General features: G+C 43.8%; 4 protein-coding genes and 2 non-coding genes across 6 annotated transcripts; 5 read left to right on the top strand and 1 right to left on the bottom strand.

Moving 5' to 3' along the window:
* Nucleotides 1-424: 424 nt before the first annotated feature.
* LOC133913470 (putative ALA-interacting subunit 2) lies at nucleotides 425-3319 on the bottom strand. Its single transcript, XM_062356639.1, has 8 exons — nucleotides 3141-3319; nucleotides 2447-2508; nucleotides 2283-2357; nucleotides 2071-2187; nucleotides 1818-1888; nucleotides 1416-1710; nucleotides 993-1282; nucleotides 425-766 (listed from the first exon to the last, which is right to left on the bottom strand). The coding sequence occupies exons 1-8, from the start codon at nucleotides 3217-3219 to the stop codon at nucleotides 712-714; spliced, it is 1044 nt and encodes a 347-aa protein (XP_062212623.1). The 5' UTR covers nucleotides 3220-3319; the 3' UTR covers nucleotides 425-711.
* A 112-nt stretch (nucleotides 3320-3431) lies between these two features.
* On the top strand, nucleotides 3432-9814 carry LOC133913468 (uncharacterized). The gene is made up of 7 exons (XM_062356637.1): nucleotides 3432-3648; nucleotides 4550-4796; nucleotides 5318-5441; nucleotides 6270-6610; nucleotides 6733-8482; nucleotides 8951-9201; nucleotides 9395-9814. The coding sequence occupies exons 1-7, from the start codon at nucleotides 3554-3556 to the stop codon at nucleotides 9464-9466; spliced, it is 2880 nt and encodes a 959-aa protein (XP_062212621.1). The 5' UTR covers nucleotides 3432-3553; the 3' UTR covers nucleotides 9467-9814.
* Nucleotides 9815-10096: 282 nt separating this feature from the next.
* LOC133913469 (transcription termination factor MTEF1, chloroplastic) lies at nucleotides 10097-11598 on the top strand. Its single transcript, XM_062356638.1, has one exon. The coding sequence runs from the start codon at nucleotides 10191-10193 to the stop codon at nucleotides 11148-11150; it is 960 nt and encodes a 319-aa protein (XP_062212622.1). The 5' UTR covers nucleotides 10097-10190; the 3' UTR covers nucleotides 11151-11598.
* A 940-nt stretch (nucleotides 11599-12538) lies between these two features.
* Nucleotides 12539-12623, top strand: LOC133913861 (small nucleolar RNA U31b). Its single transcript, XR_009909103.1, has one exon. It is a non-coding gene; the product is annotated as a small nucleolar RNA U31b (small nucleolar RNA).
* A 131-nt stretch (nucleotides 12624-12754) lies between these two features.
* On the top strand, nucleotides 12755-12842 carry LOC133913860 (small nucleolar RNA U31b). Its single transcript, XR_009909102.1, has one exon. It is a non-coding gene; the product is annotated as a small nucleolar RNA U31b (small nucleolar RNA).
* Nucleotides 12843-13960: 1118 nt separating this feature from the next.
* LOC133913467 (accelerated cell death 11) lies at nucleotides 13961-16335 on the top strand. The gene is made up of 4 exons (XM_062356636.1): nucleotides 13961-14285; nucleotides 15149-15321; nucleotides 15457-15602; nucleotides 15942-16335. The coding sequence occupies exons 1-4, from the start codon at nucleotides 14091-14093 to the stop codon at nucleotides 16046-16048; spliced, it is 621 nt and encodes a 206-aa protein (XP_062212620.1). The 5' UTR covers nucleotides 13961-14090; the 3' UTR covers nucleotides 16049-16335.
* The last annotated feature ends 1683 nt before the right edge of the window (nucleotides 16336-18018 follow it).

Below are 18018 nucleotides of genomic sequence, written 5' to 3'. Positions count from 1 at the left end.
ACGGCGCACTCATGGAGTCATCATCTGGTGCTGCAGTCATTTTCAGGTTCGCAGCCTTTTTGAAGGCTTTTGTTGCATGGATAGCACGGTGAATGTCACATTCGGTGATGGAGAGGGCTCCAAGAATATGTTGTTGCGGCGCAGGAAAAGGATCTTCAGAGTTCAGGGCTGAGAAATATGGTCCTCGAGGAATCTAAATCAGCTGAGAGCAGCTTTCATTTCTGAGAGCTGAGGCTTGCAGATGGAAATAAGTCTGATAGGATTGGTAACAGATAAGATCTTCAGGGTTTACTAATTTGCTTCCGTTGTAAACTGAAAACTAAACATACATCGATACAGGCAATTTTAAGAGTTTGCTTTTCACCAGGAGGCATGATGCTCACTCCTTAGCAGTCATCATGATCTCATTCTGCAAATGTGTGGATGAACCTGAAACTACGATTTTACCAGAAGTTCGTTTCAGAAGTACTGCGTGCATTCTTTTATGAGAAACACGAGCAAACTGCAAGCCTCCAGATGTTCTAGATGCAAAGCAGATGTCTCGGAACCATATCTGAACTGCATGCTGTATAAAGTTTCTTTTGATCTGGGCGGAATCCAGCGTATTGTTTTGACTTGTTTCAGATAAATGATGTATACTAGTCTTGATCTTACAAGGGAGCTAATGTTTGTTGGCTGGTACCTACAGGCTTCCACATAAATAGAAGCCCCTTAGCTATTGCTGTTTTTCCTGTTCCAAGATAGGCAATTAGGGTCACCAGGCGGCCTGCAAGTTCAACAAAGATAAGAGGAGCTATCAAGCTCAAAGATGACCAAGAAAAATAATACACCTAAAACTAAAAAACCTGAGATATAGAAAATAAGTATATTTGTGCACGAATCTGCTGCATGCGTGAGGTTCTTATGAACAAAAATATGTAGAAACATCAATAAATAGAAGCATAGAAGTCAAACATGAAAAGACTACTTGAAAAGTTGATCTTATTAATTACCTTGGATACTTCACATGAATCAGAGCAAAGAGAATTGACATGAAAATGTTCAAGGAGCCAGTGACAAGATAAGCATATCCAAGGAAGTCATTCTTGCCACCTAGCCAGGTTGCTGTTGAAAGAACTATGCTTTTCTTTCCACCAAAACCGTAGGTATTGTAATTATTTGTTATGAGCATTGTTATGGTCTCATCAACTTGTAGATCCTCTTCAATTACACCATAGAGCTTTCGAAATGTGGGAAGAGCAGCAGTACGCATCCACACAATAAGATCTTCCTGCTCGCTCAGCTGGCAAAAAGATGCAATTGTTCAGCTAAGTTAGACAAAACCAACAATGACAATATACCAGCTAAAGGCAAAGCACACATTTAGCAATTCTGTGAACATCCTATAAACAATACTTAGTGTATGAAATACTCACTGGTACACCAGGGTCGAGTTCTCCGCCTCCAATTAAGGACCCATTCTGAAAGTTGGAAGGATAGACATCCTTGCCAAACTTATGCTCCCGATCACTCTTCCATGAAATATTTTTCCTGTTGACCTTTATTTCCTTAGACCTACGGGTAAAACCATACGTATCATTGAACAAGCTCCAGGCAATCAAGCCACAGGGAACAATTGGACTACCATTATCCCTTTCTACTGGACTGCATTTCTCATCCGTGTATTTTGGCCCATACAGCAGCTGTTTATCACTTCTACTTTTGACGTACCTGTTCAGCATCAGTAAATTCCTCTGTTCAGCAAGAGACAACAAAAACACCTCTCCTGTACAACAAATAAAACGGACATGAAATTAAGTAAAGGATGTTAGCACTACCTGCGATGATTCTGGTAAAAGTTCTCCAGTTCATAATAAACATAAATTGGTGCTCTCATATGATTCAGAACCTACAAATGTGCATGGTCAGCATTTATGTGACAACAGTTACAAATATAACTTAACAGAAATATAGGCAGAAAAACTACTACATGTGCCTGAAATAGTCTCAGTGCGCCAAGCTGAACTCAGGAACTTAAGCTATACAAATCAGATATGAGATAAGCTCTGTTATAATCTCATAACGAATTACCATAACTTCTTGAGTACAATTCTTTGAGATCGAGCTGTCCTTAATATAAGCTTGCTTATTTCCTTTGTAAGCATTAGGCACGCAATCAACATCATAGCGGTGAACGATCTCTGCAACCTGCACAGCCAAAATGGCGAGCAGATCAGTTCATACTTAGTGAAACCCCAGATTAATGAAAATTCAGCACCTGCTAGAGAGAGGGAAACAATTACATGATTTGAAGCATGGAGACAAACAAGCCCAAAAAGCACAAAGGCGACTCCAATTATCAAAAACATGGCTATAACCTGAAAACAGTGGAATTAAAACCACATCAATCGAACCATGCGTGAACCTGTACGTAGAAAACCTGCCGCTAGGGTCATAGCAAACTTACACATCCTGGAGTCATTGCAGGTTTCCAAGCTGGAAGATTCTGTTGGGTGAACCTATAATACACTGCAAAACCAACATGATTAACCTTATAATGCACTAAAGTAGAACTACTTAACAATACAGCACACAAATGGAAGACACGATAATTTGAGAGTTCGTAAAAGGCATCCCTAGCCAAAGCTACTTCAGCATATGTATCGAACTATGTGGTTGCAACTTGCAACCCAGAAGAGAAGTTAATCCAACAAAGCTGCCTAAAGGTGCATCAATGCTGTATTTTACCAGATTCTAACAAATGATACTGATTACAAGTTCATTTCAACTGATCGTTAACCCTATGCTATACATGGTGCTCATTGTGAAATTCATGCTCTGAGAAATGCTCAGAATGTAACCTAGCGTCAGCATGGCCATAACTCATATTATTTGGACAAATCAATCGTGATTACTGGAGAGACGATCCGACCAAAAGCAATGGAACAAGTAGTAACGATTGATTTGTTCATATTAAAGTAAATCACAAGCAGCAGCTGCAATTCCACGCTCGAATTTAGCGTTCCAGCGAGCTCACGATCGCGCAGGGCTACCAACCCTAGCAGCTGAAATCACCATCCCCCACAGACGACACGGCTCAAAGAGGGGCCGAAACCTAGACGCGGCCGAATCGAAGCGAGCCCGTCGGAACTTTGACTCACCTCCCGATCTGGCCGGCGGGAAGGGTCGGCCACCGCGCCCCGCCGCGCCGCCGGACGCCGAGGTGCTCGCCTCGTCCATCCAATCCCCACGCTCGTCAGCAGCTCGCCGGAGTCCGTGCTTCGCGGCCCGACCCGCCGCGGGATCCGACCAGAGAAGTGAGGAAGAGACAGACCGAGAGTCGTCTACTGCTTGAAGTGGAAGAGCCCATGGGCCCATTTAATCCGTATGGGCCTCCTGGGCCGAATTCCCAGGGGCACGAATTGACGGCGTGAGGCGGGACTAACGGTCGATGCTGCCCTGATGCGACGGCCGCATCAATTCGCCGCCCGGCGCGTCGCGGCCGCGAGAAAAATTTCCCCATTCCGCCCGGGAGCGAGAGGCGCCATTCCCCGGAGAGAGAAGGGCGAGGGAGATGCGAGAGGAGGTGAGGAGCTCGTCGGGGACGGCGGCCGAGCCGACGCTGGCCGTGGCCCGGTCGTCCTCGCCGCCGCATACCCCGGTGGCTAGGTACGGTTCGCGGTTGTACTCGGTGCTCTACTTTTGGTTGTAGTAGATTCGTAGCTTTGCGATTCTGGTCTGTGAGCGTATCGGGCTTTCGGTTGTAGGACTGGTCGTGAGGAGGTTGATTCTGCTTAAGGTGGATTTTACAGGGCACGAAAACCCAGTGTAGGTTTCGAGGTAGGGTTCGCGGGGGGCGCGGGAGAATGCGGCTATGGATGTTTGATGAAACGCTGGGGCGGAGGCGAGCTACGGCCTCCACGATCTCGTACTCTGTCGCTCCGTTCTGGGTGTAAGGATGCGATATTTGATGCCCTACATCAGCTATGGGTGTCTGATTGGTGAAAAATTATTAGTTGTTGGGTTTGTTTTACTTTTCCTTTTGGCTGCAATTTGAGCTGCTTGAGTGGTGTTTGCTGCTGTATAATGGTGAAAATGGATGAACGGTGGCATTAGATGACGCAGAACCCTGCCATTTGAGTTTGCACGGGTTTGCTGCTGAACTTTACGATTACGGGGGCATGTTACATTTGTGCTGTTATATTTGTGGAACTCCTATGTCCTGCATGGTGGTAATGAGCCTACGTTGGTTAGGTTGCAGTATTGCAGTAGAGAAGCATTGCAGCTTGCACAAATCAGTGGATAACTGTTGCATTTCATGGTGTGTGGTAACATGGGATTGAGCCCTTGCAGGGAGCACAATGCATTTTTTTATGTTGGATTTGTAACATAATGCTATAATTTCTGTGCTGGAATACTGAAATGTATATGAAAAATGGTAATTTCATTTGGAGGCAGAGTTTCTTGTCATGGCTTGAACCTTTTCCACTCAGATTCTAGCAAGACTCCTCTCTGCAGATTCTTGTCATGTTTTTTTTTAGTTTGCACTGAAGCCCCTTTTTCTTTGCAGTTCTGCTGGTGCCTCATCAGCTGCTATGCAAACTAATATTGCCAGCATAGATTGGTTAGGTGGCAAACAAGCTTCCAGAGTTGATTCGTCATCACAAGTTGCTCCACATGCCTATCAGCCTTCTCACAGTTTTGATGCTGCTGGAACTGCTTTGGATTCTGCACCATCATGTAGACCATGGGAACGTGGAGACTTACTTCGTCGATTGGCAACATTTAAGCCTTCAACTTGGGCTTCTAAGCCGAAGGTATCTTCCCTTGTTGGAGCTATAAGTAATTAACATCCCTGCATGTAACCCATATCTGGTAAATGTTATAATAATGTTGGTTGTGCATTTATTTTGGCGCCTTCATCATTTGCTAGTGCACAATATTCAAATTGTGTCATCGTAATCCAGATCAATACGGATATACAGGCCTCTCCTCTCTCATACCAGTTATTATACTAAGTGCTTACTTGGATATATTGAAATTTGGCAGAAGTTACCCTTTCTCCCTTTTGCTCATTGCAAGTGACATTTCAAATTTTCAATGTTGTTTACTATATTCGAAATTGAATGCTGCTTTCCTCTGCAACGACTGAGTATTGAACAGAATAAATACTACTCTTGAGACTATCCAGCTTGGTATCCTTGTTTCTCTCAAGAAGTTTGGTACCGTGTTAGACTGGAGAGGCATTCACTGGATGCTTGCTTGACCTTTGAAGGGATCCTTCAACTTTCTATTTTCTTAATATTTAGTTATGTCATCCGATATTAAATTTTTTCAGGCTGCTAGTTCAATGGCTTGTGCTCAAAGAGGTTGGGTGAACATTGACCTGGACAAAATTGAATGTGAGTCATGCGGTGCGCATCTTATATTTGGCGCATTGACATCCTGGTCCCCTATTGAAGGTATATTATCTCTCGGTACACTTTTGTGATGGATTTACTACCTTACGATTACAAAGTAGCTGATGTTGTTATATGTAGCTGTTTTAGTTTCTTTACTGTCACTACCTGTAAAGGCGGAAGCCAATGCATGCCACATTTGGTTTTGAATGACCATCTATAATCATAACACATAACCTTAATTCCACTTATGACAATAAGTTATCTACCTGTTTATTTGGAAAAGAAATGTTCTATTGATGTATATACAACAAACTCAGTTTGTTCAATCATGAAATTGTGCATTCAATATGTAGCAGTTTACTTATGCTAGCTAGCATTTTTGCTGGTGCATTTGCTGATGTGTACATTTTACCCTGCCGTGTACCATGTTGAGTTTGATTTGACAGCTAGAATATTGCAAAAACAAACTGCTAGAGAAAAGGTAATTAAGAATGCTATATACAGATTTAATGGGGGCAAACCCTTGCGCAATAGAATTGCGCACAGAGGCGAATATCTGGTGCAAGAGTTTATATGAGGGGATATTACAGTGATTTCAGTCATCCCATGCGGCTATACAGGCTATATTAATAGGGTACAAGATGACTCCGAGATGGAAAAGTAAACAAGTCTGAGAGTACTCTGATATCCAATATTTGGAATTATTGGTTAAGTAGCACCTGACATCGCCAAAAAAAACTGTGTGCAGTCTCATAACTACTTTCACTAGTCTGACCGTTATTACATGTGTCTTACTGCTGTGCTAGGCTGGAAAAATATGTTGGTACATCTCCCTTTGTAAACTTTATATTGTGCAGCTGTGAAACATTTCTTTGTATGTTCTATTAGTTGCAAATGCTGGAGAAGCCTTCGCCGAGCAGCTCGATGCAGCCCACCAGAATAGTTGTCCCTGGAGAGGCAATAGCTGTGCTGACAGCTTGGTGCAGCTCCACCTTACACAATCAGCTCTTATCGGAGGTTTTAAAGATCGCTGTGATGGACTTTTGCAGTTTACCTCTCTTCCTATGATTGCTTCATCTGCAATTGAGAACATGAGGCTGACCAGGAACATACAAATTGACCGTCTACTGTCCCAGTCAATTACCTTTTTATCTGGTGTGCTGGGTTGCAAAGCAGAGAGTACAGCAGGAGTTGGTATCCACCAAGATTCCTCTTGTAGCTACTCTCAAGTATGTTTCTCTCTTTTCATATACACCTGCTATATTTTTTTATGTGCGGCGCTCTTATTTTGCATTGTCTCCAGAATTTGTATCTTTCCTTAATTTAGGTACTTTTTTCGATTACTTTGTAGGCACAGAAGCTTATAAGCCTGTGTGGATGGGAGCCTAGGTGGCTTCCTAATGTTCAAGACTGTGAGGAAAACTCAACCCACTCAGCTAAAAATGCACCCTCAGTTGGACCTGATGAACCGTTCTATCCCCATTTTGTTGAACATCACAAAAATTCATTTTCTGCATCGGCCAAGAAAGATAAGGGGAAAGGCAAAATACCCCTTAATGATTCTGGATGCAGCATGAGGTCACCTTTGTTAGATTGTAGTCTGTGTGGAGCTACAGTCAGGATGTGGGACTTTAGATCTGTGCCACGTCCTTCTCATTTCAGTCCAAATAACATTGTTGCACCTGAAACAGGCAGAAAGCTAACACTGACACGTGGAATTAGCGCAGCCAGTGGGATCAATGAGTGGGTTACTGATGGGGTGGAAAGAGGTCAAGCTGAAGGGCGTGATGAAGAAGCAACAAATGAGGGGAAATCACTATCGAATATTGGAGTAGACCTAAATCTAACAATGGCTGGAGGATTACAATCAACTCAATCTGCCATGCCTCCGGCGTCGGAGCGGTTCAATAATGGAGGAATGGGAAGGGATCTGATGATTGGACTGCCTACTGGAAGTGAAGTAGGTGATTGTGAGACCTCATATGAGTCCCGGGGTCCGAGCTCGAGGAAGCGTAACCTTGAGGAAGGTGGGAGCACAGCTGACAATCCACAAGACAGGCTACAGCATGCTGACAGCATAGAAGGAAATTTCATTGATCGTGATGGTGAAGAAGTTGATGATGCCGCACAAGATTCAGATATCCCAAATAAGAAGTCCCGTGGGTTTGATCTTTTTTATGCCTGCCGTCCATCTTCTGGAGCTGGTCCCAGTAGAAACTTGTGCTTTGACCCTGATGCGGATGCTGGTATGTTCAGTCACTCTAGAGCTGTTGACCTGGCAGCTGTTGAGCGTCCGGCTGCTAGGGGTTCTCTGAGGGCATCTTCTGTTATTGCAATGGATACTGTTCGTACTTCCGAGGAAGATTCCATGGAGAGCGTTGAGTATTATCCAGATGATGGTAATGATATTGATATGCCTTCTTCCAGTGCACACAGGAACATTGAAATGAATGACGCCTTGGATCTCAACTATAGCAACCAAGCACAGCAAAGTGCTAATGCACAGCCTGCTGCTGGAAGTGATGCAAGAGAAATAGGAGGAAGCAGTACAAATGAAGGGGAGGAAGTCATTAATGCTGAAACAGCTCCTGCTTTTGGAAGGGATCAACTTAGCTTAGGAATTAGTGGTGGCAGTGTTGGCATGGGAGCGAGTCATGAGGCTGAAATTCATGGAAATGCTGCTTCTCTGCATAGAGCTGAGAGTGTTGTAGGTGACGCTGAACCTATTGCTGAGCTTACCGAGACAATGGGGCAGACTGGTGAATCAGCTCCAGGACCTGGATTAATGGATGAGTTTGTACCTGAAGAAGTTGATCGAGAAGAACCTCATGGAGACAGCCAGGATATGGTGTCTCAGTCAGTGAGCCAAGCTGACAGTGGATCAAAAATATATGGCTGTACCAAAGCTGATTCTGTTGAAAGTGGAGAAAAGATAGGTCATGCCACTGGTCATGAAAGCAGCATGTGTCCTTCCCTTTCTTGCAACGCAGGGATGTATGATGGTTTTGGTCCATCTAAAGATGACGTGACACAGGCTGGCAAAATACTGACTACCGATGATGCATTAATGGGGTTAGATTACGATCCTGGGAATGGATTAGGTATGTGCCTTCAAGCCTTTTTGCTAGATATAACCTTCATGGTATTTCTGTACTGTATATTTTGCATCATTTTCCGTGGTTCCATGTTGGCATTTTATCTGTTAATTTGTGGTTATTCATTTGTTAGATATACTTGCTGAGCATGCTTTTTGTGAAGTTAGATTTTACTCATGTGATGCACCGTGTATCATAAGATGACTGGGTTGTGACAATGAACTCATCCTTTGATCATAGCTATATTTTTCAGCATTTGTGATACTAAAATCCCTGATATAAGTGGTTTGGCTTTAGCATCCTTATATTCCAGTGAAATGGACGTGATCCAATATCATCAACACCCATGCCATATGGTTATTTTTCCTTGTTATCATTTGTGATACCTTCATTTAATATCTGCTCAGTTTATTATTTCTTCTGCTCAGTTTTATGTTTTCTGCTCGTATAAATACTTTGTTATTTGCTTTTCAGGAGCTACAAATGGAGAAAATGACTATGAATCGGGTCTGCTGGAATTCGATCCTGTTAAGCATCACAATAGTTACTGTCCGTGGGTGAATGGAACTGTTGCAGCAGCTTGCTGTAACAACACTGGCTCCAGCTCAAGTACTTCAGCACTCTCTGGTTGGCAATTAACAGTAGATGCACTTGATACGTTCCAATCTCCTGGTCAAGCACAAAATCAAACAATGCAATCCGATTCTGCAGCATCACTATATATGGTAAAATTGGCTCATTCTGAATTTTATTGTATTTGAAGCATGTTTGAATTCACAATGAAAATTTGAAAATTGGTAGCAACAACTATCCATTACCGAGCTTGGATCAATCATTCCATATTATGTTTGATACATCTTGTGGTACTTGGATAGCCGTAATTACTGTGCCCTCTGAACTCTACTTGGTGTGGTGCAGGATGACCAAATAACTCATAACCGCAAGCTAGGGAGAAGGGCTTCAGTGAGCAGAAGCTATGGAAAATGCTGATCGGAACTCCTTGTAGTTTCAGTGTTTCGGGGACATGAATAACATTCAGTCAGGTTCCAGATTGGTGCAACAAGGGACTTATCTTGTTCTAATTAGGTTTGTGCAACCCATGATCTGACGAGAGAAACCAAATAATAATATCGGTAGTCTGTGTAGATTGTTGTCACCCTGTGAGTGTGACCTATAGTCGTTTATGTTGTCCCAACGATAATATGTATTTATTCCGAAAGAGTCGATTCAACCCAGTTGTCATTTGGCAGGAACATGTTCAAGTGACTTATATACTATTATATTGCCAGCTTAAACTTCGACATATTCACATATGTATAACTGTTCTGATTCCGTCCCCACAGTTCGCCTTCTCTGATGTTACACTGTTATGTTTTTATCTTGTCTGTTTATTTGCTGTTTTCTGGTTGCCCATATATGTCTTGTGTATTTATTTCTTTTTTCAAAAAATATTGTGTATATTTGTTTCTGTTTCTAGTATCTGATGGCCTGTGTCAGTGTCACTGTGTGTCGTGTGGTCTCTGATGGGTAATCACCCTTGTCAAATCCTAGCAGCCAATGAGCACCACCCAGAGTGCCAGGTCATCAGCAACTACCAGATAAAGAAGTGGATGAGATGCCACCTCACTCCTGCCTGCTTCCTCCTCTTCCCCTTCCCTCCAATTCCAAGCTTCTCCAGATCAATCAGAAAGGGGGACGGAGTAGCAGCCCAGCAATGGTGCTCTGCAGCTTCTACGCCTCCACCTCCCTTCCCGTCGCCAAGCTGCAGCAGTCCTTCCCCTCCTCCAAGTCCCCCTCCACTGTCGCCGCGACCGCGGTGACCACCGTACCGGCACAGACTGTGACGACGACGACGACAGCGTCCACAGCTGCCGCAGCGCTGTCGCTGCACCTGCCGGAGCTACCGTCGCAGGTGAAGGACAAGATCCTGAGCCTGGAGCTGATGGGAGTGGACTACGGGCGCGCGCTGGGGCTGAACCCGGCGCTCCGCGACGCGCCGCCGGAGTCCATCCACGCGGTGGTGACGTTCCTCCAGTCCCGCGGGCTCCAGTTCAAGGACCTCGGCCGCGTCTTCGGCATGTGCCCGTCCGTGCTCACCGCCAGCGTCCGCGCCGACCTCCGCCCCGTCTTCGCCTTCCTCTCCGAAGACCTCGGCGTTCCCGAGTCCGCGCACCGCCGCGTCATCGTCAAGTGCCCCCGCGTGCTCGCCTGCAGCGTCCGCGACCAGCTCCGGCCCGCGCTCATCTACCTCCGCCGCCTTGGGTTCCGGGACAACCGAGCGCTCGCGCTCCAGGACCCGATCCTCCTCGTCTCGAGCGTGGAGCGGACCATGGCGCCCAAGCTGGAGTTCCTGGCTGGGCTGGGCATGTCCCGGGACGACGCCGTGGCCATGACGCTGCGGTGCCCGGCGCTTTTCACGTTCAGCATCGAGCGGAACTACAAGCCCAAGTACGAGTACCTGGTGGCGGAGATGGGCGGCGGTGTGGAGGACATCAAGGCGTTCCCGCAGTACTTCGCCTTCAGCCTCGAAAAGCGGATCGTGCCGCGCCACCGCGCCGCGGCGGAGGCCGGCGTCGCGCTACCGCTGCCGGACATGCTCAAGGCGACCGACGAGGAGTTCAGGGAGATGCTCGAGAAGGAACAGAAGCTGCAGGAGCAGGCAACAACCGACTGAGTGCGTGCTTTGTATCCTTACCGAGCTAGTACAGCATTTGCACCTGATCGGAGGAATTCAACCGCCGTTCATGACGGCAGCCAAATAGCCCATTGATTTCGGTAACTAGTCTGTACATATGCAATGACATCAATTTGGTGTTCATCATGGCTCCTAGTTCCCGAGAGGTGACATTTCATTCTACAATTGTAAGCACTGAGCAGTCGTGTGTTCTGTATCTATGTATATATGTATGTATAGTCCTCGACTCCTAGACGTACGTACGTGTGTGTGTATTATTGTTCCACTTACAGGACGTAGGTTGTAAATGAAGTGAAAAGCTCCGGTGAAAAACACAGGGATATTGCAAAGGTCTAATTCAGGTGTAGTCTTGTGCTGTAATCTCACAAAGTGTAAATCACAGAGAGTTTATTTGGGGTACTAATACTAACGAGGAAAAAGTTTCATATGGTACTTGCAATCTGGTGTAATCCTAACGAAGGATAAGTTAGCAGAGAGACAATGGAAATGTTGTCTTAAATGTTGTTTCTATAATGCTAATGAAACTATAGAACACCTTTTTTTCGATTGTCATTTTGCTAGATTTATTTGGCGTGTGCTTCAAATAGTTTTGGTTTTTCACCTCCTACCAACATTTCTAATTTGTTTGGAATATGGTTAAATGGGGTCAAACCAGAATTAAAGAATTAGATTTTTGTTGGGGTAAGTGCTATATTTTAGGCCATTTGGCAAGTGTAATTTTCAGATATACTTATTGGATTTGTTTCTGGGCCATGTTACAGTACGAGAAGGAACACAACCATTTCAGAAATGCATGCAGTGGAAGTTTAGTAATCACATGTGCCTGAGATTTTTGCTTCAATATGGTGTGGTAGATAATAGCTACAACTTTGCAATAATTATGGGTCACATGCATTATGTGATGCAGATGCTAGAATAATTTTTATTCTATCATCTGAAAAATGCAGTACAGGCCAATGTGAAAAAGTATTCATAAATGTGCAACGGTTTCGATGTAGGCCCAACAATACGGTCCAGAACAATGCTAATGGCCCATTGCTCTCGTGCGTTAGCGGAACGGCCCATGACTATCTGGAGGCCCACCAAAAACCCTAGTCCTCCTGCTGCATCCGCGTTAAATACAGCCGCAGCGCGCAGCCCCCGTCCATGGTCAGCCGGCCACCGCCTCGCCGAAGCAGAACGACGACATGCTGAGTTTTTCGCCATTCGTCCATCGTTCGCGGCCCTCATTTTCTGTGCATCTTTTTCGTACCCTTCTTCCGGCTACGTTTGGGTTTTCCAGCGCTTTCTTTGGTTTCCATGAACAACTGAACTCGTCTCCTGTTCTCCAGATTGGATTTCGATTACCGATTTTGTTGGGTGCGTTGGAGAATGATGATATGGTTTTGTCGCCCCAGTCTTAGTATCCGGCCTCCGGACCTGTGCTGATTGACATGTTATCGAATCTGACTCCATGGCCAATGTGCATCCGCCTCTGTTCGTGTTCTTGCTTTGCGCTCTGCAGTTCTTGTACTCTTGTTTGCTTCTCTTGGCTTTAGTTTGGGTTCTTGGCGAATCTTGCTCTCTTCACTTTTCTCTACCTGGAGGATGATGATATGGAATTGTCGCCCCAGTCTTAGGATCCGCCCTCATGACGGACCTTTGCTGATTGACATGCTTGTGATATGACTCTTGTACTTGTTATCTTAGTGCAGGATTTTACTATTTCTTTTGATGTCTTCATGATGACTCTGTCAGTATGCCTTTGGGGTCGGGTTATTTCTGTCACTGGCCAAATTATTTGTTTGCGAATCTGCATCTATCGTCTCATAACGTGTCTTTCTGTTCAATGTCAATCAAATTTGTTAATAAATCAACAGATGAGAGATCAGAGGCAAATCACATGAATGGTTGTAGAAAGAAAATTCTATGGACCAATTAAGCAAATTTGCCAACGATGACACTGCCTTGCTAATCACCTTCTATCCCAATGTAATACGCAAAATCATTACATTTGACAGAACGGGATTCCTCCTTCGACTTCGTCTCCGGATCGCAATAGGCAAAACCTATTTAGATCAATAAAATGAGCTGGTGGCGGGAGAATAATGGAGGGAAGATCGAGAATGAGGAGTTGAAGGGGGCATTTAAGGAGGGAAGATAGATTTCGCAATCGAATCGACGATGTCAGACGCCGCAGCTGCACTACGATCTGTGGCGCGCAGGAGCAAGACGCCGATGCAGGTGGGCGCCCGTGCGCTCCCGCATCCGCCGTCAAAGACCTGCTGCCGCCTATGGCGGCGTCGTCTCGCCTCTTCTCCGGTATTCTCGAATCACCTGCTGCAGTTGTGGAGGCTTATGCAAATAAGCAAGAGACGATGACTTCGCAGTTCTTGGAGTGCAAAAAACGAGGAGCTGCTCGAGCACTCTCGTAATAAGCAAGTCTTGGAGGAACTTGGAGAAAAAAGGAAGAGCTGCTCCGTCTGCATGGTCGAACATCTGATGATAAAGTTGTGACCAATGCGTCCAAAATTCTTCAAAATTCAAAAACATGCCGGATGCCAATACAATGCTCTCCGATGTTGCTTCGACTCCGTGAATTTATTCTGCACAAATGCATAATGCGTCAAACTCTTCGAACTCGTGCGTATACAGTGTTGTGGCCGCCGGGCTGAGATGTGGACCAAGTGCTGGCCCATACCGGCCCATACGAAGCCCAATACTTGGCCCAGCCCACCACGGCATCAACCAACCAGCCTCGGCGTCGCCGTCGCGCACCTCAAAAAGAACGCGTAGAAAACCCGAAAGGAGGCGCAGAAAAATTCTCTCGGAAAAACTCTCCCCAAAAGAAAGGAGAGAGAACAAAAAAGAAAAATCGTCTCCTTCCCCCAGCTTGCCAGCACCCAAAGACGGTGAGCGAGGGCGGCCGGCCGATCGGCGATGGGGTCGAGCGAGGCGCAGAAGCCGCTGCGGCGGATCGCGGCGTCGTTCGAGGAGCTCGCCGCCGTCGCCAAGCAGCAGCCCGCGGGGGCGATGGACGCTACGGCGTTCTCGCGCGCCTGCTCCAACGTCTCCGTCCTCTTCGGCTGCCTCGGCATCGCCTTCAAGTTCGCCGAGATGGACTACGTCGCCAAGGCACCTCCTCCCTCCTCGCCCTCCTCCCCCCCCCCCCCCTCCTACTCTCTACTCTCTAGCCTAGTCCCTGCTCTGCTCTAGCGTTCGCCTCGAAATAGCTGTTTGGCGTTGAATTTGAGGAATGTGTAGTTTCGTATGCTGCTACTAGTACTTGCATGTGATAATTGAGGTGGTCACTCGAGCTTGGATGGTCTAAGAGTGGGAGTTTAGGATGAAATGACCTCAAACAGATCAAGTGAACTAGGGTTGTGCATCAGAATTGGCTCGTCTAGTTCAGAGGTTATGTTCACAATTCTGTGTATGTTTGTTTCGATGGATATTTGGGGTGTATTATTTAGCAGATCTCTCCAGTCATAGCAAACAATTCTGTGTACTTTGTGATGGGTTGCTTTAGTTTTTGGTACACCCTTTTTGGCTTGTTAAACTATGTGATCTGCTGCTTACAGCTTACGCACTCGAAATTAGTGTTGTCTAAGACTGGAAGGTTAGGATGAAATGATTTTGGACGATTCAACTAAACTAGAGCTTTTGCATCTGAATCATATTGTCTGATTCAGAGGTGGTGTTCTGCATTTGTTTGATCGGGATTTGATGGATACTTGAGGTGTTATAATCTGATCAGCAGAACTTGTTTTTTATTGGCTTTTTGTGTTATTTGGCAGATATGTCCAGTTATGACTAGACAATTGGATAATTCACTGCCATAGCAAATATGGTGTGCAATAGTTTACGTTGGGTGCTTGAGAATGACGCATTGAGCCTGTTCGGCTTTGGTTTCTGACTGGTGCCCCTTGTTGCATGGATAAGTTTTAATGTTTCTGTTTGATATTTTTTACGGATCCTTTCATTGGAATGGTTTACAGGTTGATGATTTGGTGGAGGCGTCCAAGACGATTTCAACATTGCCCTCGATGGTGGAGTTAGACATTCAGAAGGACACTGTCAGGAAACCAGGGAGCCATACAAGGAATCTGCTTAGAGTGAAGCGCGGGGTTGATATGGTTAAAGTTCTGTTTGAGAAAATACTAGTTACAGAGTAAGTACAAGTTGCACACTAGACGGTGGTTATGTTCCATTTGCGGTTACTTAAAATTTTGTCTTGTGAACTGTAAGTTTGCTTTCCCTATGATGTCTACTCGGAGAATGTCATCAAATGTTGTCATTCTTTCAGGGGCAACTCGCTAAGGGATGCAGCATCAGTAGCTTATGCTCAGGTGTTTGCTCCTCACCATGGATGGGCCATAAGGAAAGCAGTTGCTGCTGGAATGTACGCCCTTCCCTCAAAGTCACAGCTGTTGAAGAAATTAAATGAAGATGGTGAGTGACCATAATAGGTTTTTACCTTCTCTGCAGTTTAAATCTGTATTTTCTCTTAAGCTTCAGCCCTAGCACACAACTAACTTTATGCTGAAACGATCACATGACGAATTCACAGTGCTATTCAAGGTCTTCATAAAGCATGAATGCAGTTTTTTGTTTGCCAGAGAGCTACTAATATTCATGTATGCCTATAGTTGTTTGATATGCATGAGTCATGAAAAGAAAAGGGCAAGGAACAGATTTATCAAAAGCATACTAAGATATCATAGGTGTGTTATAGTGATATAGCTTAATTTTGAACTGTGGCGATGTTAACCATACTTCTTTCACTTGCAGAGGAGTCGGCAGAGGTTCAAATGCAGAACTTCGTCAGATCATCTACACCAGTAATCCTCTACGTTGAAGACCTGTTTACCTCGAGGAATTTAGGCATAGACTGGTGAACAAAACCTACATACATACGTTGAATGTACTAATCCAGTCAGATGGTGTACTGTGAGCTAGGCTCCAAAAACTTTATCCTTGTTTCAACGTTTGCAAGTTGTAACCAAATCGATAAGCTTTCGGTCTATTACTATGTACCAAACGTGTGACGTCCTGCTCTGGAGTTGTTCGTGATGGGTGGTTGAGTAAACAGTTAGCAAATGTGAGTTCTAGTTTCATGCATGTTACAACATCCATCAATGATGAGGGAATATGTCTGCCGTCTGATTGCAAAATTGTTGAGAACGATTGGATTGCACATAGTAGTAGTAGACAAATATAGATTCGAACCACTTATTTTATTGATGATTGTTATATATTTATACATGTTGGAGAGATGTCTGTTCGTGGAGACATCCTTTCCAAGTGGACACCAATTCGATCAAACAACTATTCTGAAGTAACTGTTCAACAGTTATGTAAAGATCATTTGATTTCTAACACTCTCTTGATGATATCGGTTTATGTACTTAAATCTTTCAAGATGATGATATCGGTTTATGTACTTAAATATTTCATCTTGAAAGCTCTTTCAAAAATCATGTGAAAAAAAATATGAGAAAAGTAATAGTGATACGTTGTTAAAATTCTTTTAAAATTTAGTGGGAAAATAAGGAGAAAATGATATATCATATATTGATTATTGTCTCTTTATTAACTCATATTAGAAAATCTTGTAAAAAGAAAACTTATAAACGAATTTAGATAACAATAGATATGTCTTGTATAACTCCTTTAAAACCTCCAGTAAGGAAAATAAGAGATATGATATATGATTTTATGTAGATATTGTCTCATTAAAAATCTTTTATAAAAAAACTTTATAAGTAAAACTCATAAAGGAAAAATAGTACAATATGATGCATGAACAGGTTAAATTTAGGAGGAGACTCTTTTTGATTTTTGCAAATCTCGAAGTCATCGCATACCAATATCATGAACATATTTTTTTCAAATGTCGAAGTTGTAAGGACTTTGTGAATAAATCTACGATATTATCACAAGATTTAATTTGCAAGATATTTATCTTCCCACTTTGTTGTAACTCATGAGAATAAAATAATTTAGAGGCAATATGCTTAGTGATATTGCTCTTTATGTAACATGTTTGCATCTAAGTAACACAAGCAACATTATCTTCGTAGATAATGATAGGTGATTCAATGAAATCAATATCACATAACTGTTGTATGTGATTTATCATTCTGCGAAGCCACACATATTCGTGTGATGCCTCATATAATGCAACTATTTCAGAATGATTGGTGAATGTAGCCACTAGAGTCTGTTTGGAAGACTTCCATAAAATAGTTATCCCACCATATAGGAACACAAAGCATATTTGTGATATGGTATTATGGGAATTTGATAAGTACCCAGCATTAGTGTATCCAATCATATTTGAATCTTTGTTTCTTTGAAATTGAAAGAATAAACCAAGATCTTTGGTACCTTGGAGATATTAAGAGATATTCTTAACTCCTGCCCAATGGCGTTTAGTTGGAGCAGCGCTATGTCTGGCTAGTAAGTTCACTGCAAATGCGATATCCGGCCTGGTGCAATTTGCAAGATACATAAGCGCTCCAATAGCACTGAGATATGGAACCTCGGGTCTCCAGTATCTCTTCTCCATCTTTTTCGTCGTCTAAATGGATATATTTCCATGTCTAGAGATCGAATAACCATAGGGATTATAGATGGATATGATTTATACATATTGAATTTCTCCAATATTTTCTAGACATAGATAGCTTAGTGTACCATAATTCTCGAGGGAAGGTGCTCGAGTTGTAGACCCAAGCAAAATTTGGTTTTACTCAAATCTTTCATCCCGAATTCCGTCTTTAGATGATCACGTGCTTCATTGATATATTGTACGTTGTCAATGATGTTTAGGTCATCAACATACACAGAGATAATACAAAATTAC

This window comes from Phragmites australis, chromosome 3 (assembly GCF_958298935.1).
Source record: "Phragmites australis chromosome 3, lpPhrAust1.1, whole genome shotgun sequence".
In the NCBI taxonomy this organism is placed as follows: domain Eukaryota; kingdom Viridiplantae; phylum Streptophyta; class Magnoliopsida; order Poales; family Poaceae; genus Phragmites; species Phragmites australis.
This window is presented reverse-complemented; position numbering and strand designations above follow the sequence as displayed.